Below are 7,743 nucleotides of genomic sequence, written 5' to 3'. Positions count from 1 at the left end.
GGGCCCGCCACTGCCGGCCCCTCGCTTTACACAACCCCCATTGACCCGGGCCGAGGCCCCGCTTTGTTCCCCGTGCTTCATTCACGAGCCGGTTTGTCAATAAAGTTGACCTCGGCTCCCGCCGGTGCTGCCTCCTCCTCTTCCTCCCTCGCCATCGCTTTGGTGTGGGGAGTTGGTGGCCTCGCCGTGCTCTCAGCATCCCTGGATGTGCTGAGGGTAAGGACCAGAGCGGGAGGACCACGCGCTGCCGGGCACAGCAGCGATCGCTGCGGCTTCTTCTCCCCAGTATTTTCTAATTCAAGTCTTTGCCCTTCCATCTCTCCCATCCGAGGGCAGTTTCCAGGCTCGGAAATGTCTCAGGCACCAGCTTCCCTCATCCTTCCCCATCTCTGTTCCCCTTTCATGAGCATCTCGTGATGGTTTCATCAAGGTTAATGACAGGGACCTGGGGGTCTCCTCATCCTCCTGCAGAGTCACAGAGTCCTTCAGGTTGGAAAAGCCCTCTAAGATCATCAACCATCAACCCAGCCCCACCATGGCCACTAAACCATGGCCCCAGGTGCCACATCCACGCAGTTTTTGGGCCCTTCCAAGATGGGGACTCCGACACTGCCCTGGGCAACCCCTTCCAGTCCCTGAGAACCCTTTCCATGAAGAAATTCCTCCCAAATTCCAACCTCACCCTCCCTTGGCACAACTTGAGGCCATTTCCTCTCGTCCCATCGCTTGTTTTTTGGAAGAAGAGACCAACCCCTCCTTTCAGGAGCTGCAGAGGGGACAAGGTCTCCCCTCAGCTCCTCTTCTCCAGTTGAACCCCCCAGCTCCCTGGGTGCTCATTTGGCTGCTCCAGACCTTGCCCCAACTCCGTTGCCCTTCTCTGCCCACTCTCCAGCCCCTCAATGTCCTTCCAAAACCGAGCCCCATCATCCCTCCCCATGACACCACATACGGCAGCATCCCTCCCTCCCCAAGCCGTGCACCTCTGGGTGCAATCCTGCTTTTTGGGGAGTCTGGGTGCTTTATGGTGGGTTTGGGTGGCGGGATCGCATCGGTCGCTGCTCTCGCACACTAATTGCGCCGGGCAACGCCGCAAACAAGCGATGCTTGAACCCTGCGAGCCCGAAGAGGCCGTTTCAGCCGCCAGATAAATGGTATCGCGGAGCGAGTGGCAATTAATGTGGGTAAAGAGCCCCTCAGTGACTGTCCCTTACATAACTCCTTTGTTCCCGGCCCTTCACTTCATATTCGGTTTGTAAATAAACTTGACTCCCGGTTTTACGGGGGCCTCTGTTCCCTCTTTATCTTATTTTCTTCTGCCTTGAAGCCGGTGAAGAAGGAGCCGATTGTTCGCCCGCTTTGAGGCGCTGCCTGCTCCTGGCGTAGCCCGAAACGGGCACCGAACAACGAAGCCACCCACGCGGCCGCCGTGCCAGCGATTTTAATTGCTGTGCCCCCACCGATGATGCCCAGCGACTCATTACGGGGCTGGCGATGAATGGGGGGGCCTGAAAACGGAGCTTCATAATTGCAATGGTTAAGGGGTGGCTTGGCAGAGGGGCTGAGCTCTGCCCCCCAAGTTTGGGGTCAGGAAGGGAGCGTGGGGGACTCTGGACCAGCACCAACGCAGGGACCCATCTCTAATCTGCGCCGTGTCCTCGCCATCACCCGGGGCCATGGGAGGCTTTGCCTGCACCCATGGGTGGCCTCTGCCAGCGGGAGGATGCTCCGAGGCACCGTGGGATGCACCCTGGTGGATTTGGGGTGCCCAGTCCCTGGTTTTGGGTACATGGCAGGGGTTCGGTGGCTCTCCTGCCTTTAACCCACCCTCTCAAGCTGCTGTGTGCTTTCGCCAGGTCCTTTTCCGAAGGGCAGGGGCTGCTTTTGGGGAGTTATTGGGATATTTAGTAGCGTAGCAATGGCTTTTCCCGTACCATGGTACGGCATTGCCGGTCTTTTGAGCGGCCCAACGCGGGCACTGCTCTTTGTTCGGTGCGGGGACGCTCGGGCCCCTGCTCCTCTCCCCATCCTCTCCTCTCCCATATGGTGCCCATTATTAACGGCGCGCACCCGCCTCGTCTGCCGAGGAGCTTTACAGGTGTCGCTGGGATTCACGCTCTTAACGAAGTTGGGAAAGATGATTAGCTGGCTTTCTATCAAGCGGCACACGGCATCAGCTGGTCCTTAAAGGGGGGGAAGCGGTGGGGGCTGTGGATGTGTAAGGACACGTACGGGCTTTGTCCTGCCTCTAATTCCAATGGACTCTTTGTGTGCCTTAGTTTCCCCAGCTGGAACGGGGAGGGGTTGTTATTGCTTTCCCCCCCTCAAAGCCCCCCTGGAGCAGCTGACGGAGCTCCCGCCTTAGCGAGAGGTGATTTAGGCAAGGCCCGAGGCAGCTGGGGAGGGTGAGGGGGCTGTGGGAGGGGGGGCTCTCAGGGGACAGGGCTGGCAGTGCAGGGGGGGGGCTCAGGTTTTGCTGGTTTTCTGCTGTTTTCTGTTAAATAAAGCCTTGTTTCGCTGGGTCCCAGCATCCCCGCGCCTGACACACGCACCCCATGCACCCAGCTCCTGCGAGCTGGCAGATTTTCTTCTTTCTTTCCACCTCTCAAGTATTATTGAGGAGAGAGGCAAAAATTAGGGTTAAATGAGCTTTTTTCTGCCTGTCCTTTGCCCCTGCGCAGGGAAAGCAGCGTTATCTCACCACACATCTCCCTGTATCAGGCTGTGATCCGAGGGCGAGCTTTGCTTTGCAAAGTCACAGAGCAGCGAGCTGGGGAAACTGAGGCACAAGGGGTGCCTGGCACCCGACCCATCCTCGAAGCAGAAGCGATGTGAAGGCGTGGAGCTCACCCAAACCCCTCACGGTCATCACCCACGACCCACCCATCCCGGGCCGGGCCCCCGGTGCTGCGGGCAGAGTCAGCGCGGCACTTTTTTTTCCCCCGGGGGCCGTCGGGATTATCCGCTGAGCCGCACCATCTGTTCCCCAAACTGCCATCATTATGTTCAACTTGGGCAGAAAACGGCCCCTACAGAGAAGCAATTTGTTCGCTGACTGAACCTTTCAGGCTCTCCCCGGTCCCGTTTCCCCGCACGGCCGAGCGCTGCACCCGCTCCCGGCTCGCTTAAACAGGGAGAGCGGCACCGCGCCGGTCAACGGGAGCGGGGAGGGCTCCCCTAATCCGATTACCAAACATAACAGGCTTTCAGAGGGGCCGGGGGGGCGAGAGGAGGATGAGGAGAAGGAGGAGGAGGAGGAGGGTCCGTTTCACACCCGACCCCTGCGTCTGGGGGTCTCGCAATGATCTCACTGGAGGGGCTTTTCTTCCCGTCGCCGTGGGTCGCTTTTGAAACGTGCGGCGAGGACACCGGGAAGGGGCAAGGGGCTGCCTGGGAAAGGGGAGGAGAGGGCTGGGAAGGAGCTGAGGTGGGCATGGGGCTGGGGGCGAGCCCTGCACCCCCGCTTTGGAGCCTGGCACCCCCTTGTGGTGCTTCTCCATCTTTTGCGGCACGGCCACGCGTGTGATGGGGACATGGGGACGTGGGACGTGTCCTGCCCCCCCCGAACTGAGCGGGGCTGGGGTCTCTGCACAGAAACCACCCCCAGCACCCGCGTCGGCAGCGAGAACGGCACCCCCTGCCCCGTTTCCTTGCAATTTTGGTGGAAATTAAATGGCACCGAAGCATTTGGCAAATGCGGTGACTTTTCTTTCATGGGAGGCTGAAACTGGGAAAGTTAAAGAGAGGGTTTGACGTGTATGAGCAAAATCCTGGCTTCAAAACCCTGAAGCTATGAAAGAAAATCTCCGCGTTTTAATTATTGTCTGCAAAATTGTCCGTAGAAAAATCTCGGCTGCTTTCTGTGGAGCTCGGGGTGCCCATTCCCTGACACAGCACCCTCAAAGAAAATATCCCCTCGGTGCCTTCCTTTCTCCTGCACATGCTGGAGAGGGGTAGATGGGGAAAATGAAGCACAGAGCAGAGAGGGGAAGAGGCTGAGCCAAATCTGGACCCCCCTGAGGTGTCCCTGGAGCGAGCTGGGTCGCTCCCACCTGCATCGCTGCAGCATCACTTCACCCTGCAAAGGGCTGTGAGCACCTCACTGCTCCCAAAACCCCAGGACAGGGCTGGCTCCCATGCGAGGATAAGCCTGGCTGGCTCCGGAGCAGACTGCTGCAAAATTCGGGCTGCCTGGCACTGGTGATGCTGATGGAGGGTTGAGTCCAGTGGTACAGGACCAGTAAGGGAGGGTCGAGGTTTTCAGACCAAGGTGCTGCGTCCCGGCTCCTTTCCTTTTGCCCCGTGGTCGTGTCCTTCCTCGGCCTCCTGTGCCCATGCAGAGATAGGGAGAGGGGCAAAAATGGGCTGATTTGGAGAAATTTGGGAGCTTTAACGGAGCTGCAGCAGGAGGAGGGAGGGTATTGGCAGCATCCTGAGCCCCATAAACCCCCTTTTTTACCCCCAAACCCCTGCTTTTACCTCCCAGAAGCCTTCGCTTTCCAGGAATGGCGTGTCCGGAGGGCATCTCAGCCTTTTCACGTTCAGGAGCGCTCCTGAGGATGCCAAAAATACACGGAAAACCGGGCGAGGGCGTTGGAGAGCGGGGCCGCCGGGCTCCTCTCGCTGGGCTTCCCCTGACATCTAGCGGCAGCACCGGGTGTCCCCAGCCCCGGCGGTGTCCCCAGCCCCGGCGGTGTCCCCATCCCTGGTCCCGACCCTGGGACAACCCCAGACCCTGGGGAGCTGAGTGCGCAGGGCCGAGCACCGCCCCAACGCATGGGGAGTTGGGTCCGCTTTGGGAGCAGCTCCTGGGTTTTTCTTCCCCAAATTCCTGCACCCATCGGAGGCCAAACTCACCCACGAGGCAGGCCCCGATGATGGCCAGCAGCAGGGTGAGGGGCAGGGCGCAGAGCTGGACCAGCGCCTGGTCGGTGGCCGTCCGGTCACCCCGGGCCACGAGCGGGAAGACGAGCTCCAGCCTGCAAGTGGGAGCAGGGATGGGATTTTGAGGGGATCTTGTTCTCAAAACGGGGCACCCTAATTGTAGCTGTGGGTGATGTGCTACAAAGGGGTGCTGTGACGTGGAGCATCCCTGGTTTGGGGAGTTGCAGTGGCCCCAGTGTATGGAGTCGCTGGCATCCCCGATTTTGGCTCTTCTCACCTGCCACCATAAGCGTCTGCAGTGGCCAGCACTGTCAGCAGTGTCCCCAAAAAAGCGCCCAGCATCCCCGGCAGCCCATGGACGTTGTGGACCCCCGATGTGTCTGGGGTTTTCAGCCTGGAGCGCAGGACGGGCTGGGGAGAGCGTAGGGAAAAGTGGGATTTGGAGGGGGGATGCTCGAGCCCATACTGTGGTTTGGGGTTTGGAAAAGTGGGGGTCCCCTGACGTGGGGCTGCTCACCGTAAGGAATCTGAAGCCAAGGGAGGAGATCAAACCGGCCAGAAACCCCGCACCAAGGGCCCCGAAGGGGGCGACCAGCATCTCTGCAGCCATCCCCATCACAGCTGCGCTGGCCAGGGCAGCGTCCTGGAGCTGAACCTGGTGGAGCAGGACACGGTTGGGGGAATTGGCTCCGTGGAGGACATCAGCGTGAAGCTGGGGAGATTTGGGCTTCATCAAGGCTCAAACTGCGTCTTGACAACCCCCAAAAAGCTGAAAGGGCATCTACTTGTGCCTCTGGGTGTATTCACACAGGATGGGACATGGGCAGTGCCCAAACTTGAGGTTGTCCCAGGAAAGGACCCACCATCCGCAGCGTGGCCTCCTCGTAGAGCACAGATGAGAGCACAACGGTGGCCATGGTGCTCGCTGCCAGCGAGAAGTAGGTGTTGAGCATGGCCCAGGGCTCGGCGTTGTCAGTGGCCGTGGTGGCTGAGGTGAAGCTGGGCCAGAAGACCCACAAGTAGATGGTTCCTGCGAGAAAGGGGTTCAGGTTGGGCACAGGGAAGAGCTTTTTGCTGGAAAAGAGGGACCAGGACAGGTCCCTGGGGATGGGGAGGACCCCATCGCTGTCCATTGGTGATGGTCCCTCCACCACTGCATCTATCACCCCAGTGCTGTACAAGGCTCCATACCAACCACAGCAAAGGCATCGGACTGGTGTCCCGTGTCCTGTTGTGTTTTCTCCTCATCCACACGGGGCTGGTGCAAGATCCGTGAAACTGCTAAGCCGAAATACGCCCCGAAGGTGTGGACGGTCAAGGAGCCTCCACTGTCACTTACCTGGTGAGTGCAGAAAACACCAGATGGGAAAGAAGGGGTGAGGGATTTGTTTCTACAGCTAAAGCAGGGCTTGAGGAACCTAAACACAGACCTATGGACCCCTGACTCACCCCCATGATGCTGAGCAGGATGTATTCATTGAGAGTGAAGAGAGGGACCCCCAGCAGGGCCAGCAGCAGCAGCTGGATGGGGTTCATCCTACCCTGAACGGCACCGGTGGCGATGAGGACGGCTGCAGTGCAGAAGTCGGCGCTGATGATGCTGGGAAGGAGAAGGGAGGTGTGGGGCTGGGGGGAACAAGCAGTTTTTGGGGGGATGGGAGCTGAGCCTGTGTCCCACCGCTCCTGCAAGCCTGAGCCTCGTTGGTGACAAGGGAACCGCTGGGCTGATGTCCCCCGCTAAACACCTTGGCTGTGCTGTTGGTGGGACTTACACAGCCCTTACTACTGCGATACTCAGCCTAAAAACCTGCTCCTGTGGATCCTCACAACCCTTCTCTGCAGCAGAGCCCTGGGTTTTACAGAGGAGGGAGCCATCGGGCCAGGGCTGGAGCTGGGACTGACACCAGCTCTGGCCTCACCTCTGCGCTCCCACGTAGATTTTGCCGTTCAGGAAGGAATAGACAAAGCCCTGGACCAGGACAGCCCATTGGATGGCAAAGGCCGTGATGAGGATGCTGATGGCCGCTCTCCCCGGGCCATAACGGCTGAGGAAGACCACAACAAGTCCAAAGCCGAGGAGAGCTCGGAGATGGACATCCCGGAAACCTGGAGAAGAGAGGCAGGGGGCTCTGGGGGTGTCAAGAGCAGGTAGGGACCCCCTTGCCTGCTATTCCCCACCCAGGGAGCTCAGACACCAATTCTGGGGCGTTGGGGTTTTGCTTCAGCTACAGGTCTTGGATTTGGCCTTGGAGATCTCCATTGGGAGTGTGAGCTGTTGTTGCTGGTGCTGGTGACAGGGTACAGCTGCCCCTGCCTGATGTGGCCCCCACCACCCTTTGCAGCACCCCTCAGTCCCCCCATTCGCAGCAGAGAGTGCACAGGGGTCACCCAGCAGCCCAAAAGCCTCTTGGGGTGGCCAAGAGCCACCTCGTACCCATGACACCAGCACAAAGGTGCAGCTGAAATGTCCACAATCCCCCCACCCAGGACCTCTCTGCTGCCTCTAAAACATCAGGTCCTGCTTCACAGGGACGAGCAGCAAACTGGAACCAGTTTGGGACCAATTGGTGGCAAACCATCTCGCCCAAACGCCCTTTGCACCCCTCGGCCGTGCCAAAAGCGGGGCATGAGTCACTGCCCGCCCCGGGTGGGGTTACGTGGGCAGGCAAAACCGGGAGAACCGGCCACTGCCTGCACCCTTCCCATAGCCTCCCGTGCCCTCGCTGTGGAAATCGGGGATCATCCCCTTGCCCCCTCAGTCCCAGGTGAGTTTTGGGTGATGCCTGCACCCAGGAGGATGCTCCTGACGGGGTGGGAGCCCCGGCCCTGTGAAAGGGGCTCGGGGCAGACCCCTTGGGGCGG

General features: G+C 59.6%; 1 protein-coding gene across 1 annotated transcript in view; it reads right to left on the bottom strand.

Annotated features, from left to right (window-relative positions):
- LOC104547274 (ammonium transporter Rh type B-like) overlaps positions 1-7,743 on the bottom strand; it is a gene marked incomplete at its 3' end in the record, with an annotated part of 9,212 nt that overhangs the window by 889 nt on the left and 580 nt on the right. The window contains exons 2-10 of the mRNA XM_010192891.1: positions 6,801-6,987; positions 6,331-6,481; positions 6,073-6,220; positions 5,745-5,911; positions 5,399-5,536; positions 5,159-5,292; positions 4,855-4,976; positions 1,932-2,180; positions 1,280-1,505 (exon numbers count right to left, since the gene is read on the bottom strand). Of these exons, the coding sequence (XP_010191193.1) occupies positions 1,280-1,505; positions 1,932-2,180; positions 4,855-4,976; positions 5,159-5,292; positions 5,399-5,536; positions 5,745-5,911; positions 6,073-6,220; positions 6,331-6,481; positions 6,801-6,987 (1,522 nt within the window). The remainder of the gene's footprint in view (positions 1-1,279; positions 1,506-1,931; positions 2,181-4,854; positions 4,977-5,158; positions 5,293-5,398; positions 5,537-5,744; positions 5,912-6,072; positions 6,221-6,330; positions 6,482-6,800; positions 6,988-7,743) is intronic.

This window comes from Mesitornis unicolor, unplaced genomic scaffold (assembly GCF_000695765.1).
Source record: "Mesitornis unicolor isolate BGI_N332 unplaced genomic scaffold, ASM69576v1 scaffold18429, whole genome shotgun sequence".
NCBI classification, from domain to species: domain Eukaryota; kingdom Metazoa; phylum Chordata; class Aves; order Mesitornithiformes; family Mesitornithidae; genus Mesitornis; species Mesitornis unicolor.
Note: the sequence above shows the minus strand (reverse complement) of the source record. Positions and strands in the feature narration are given on the sequence as shown.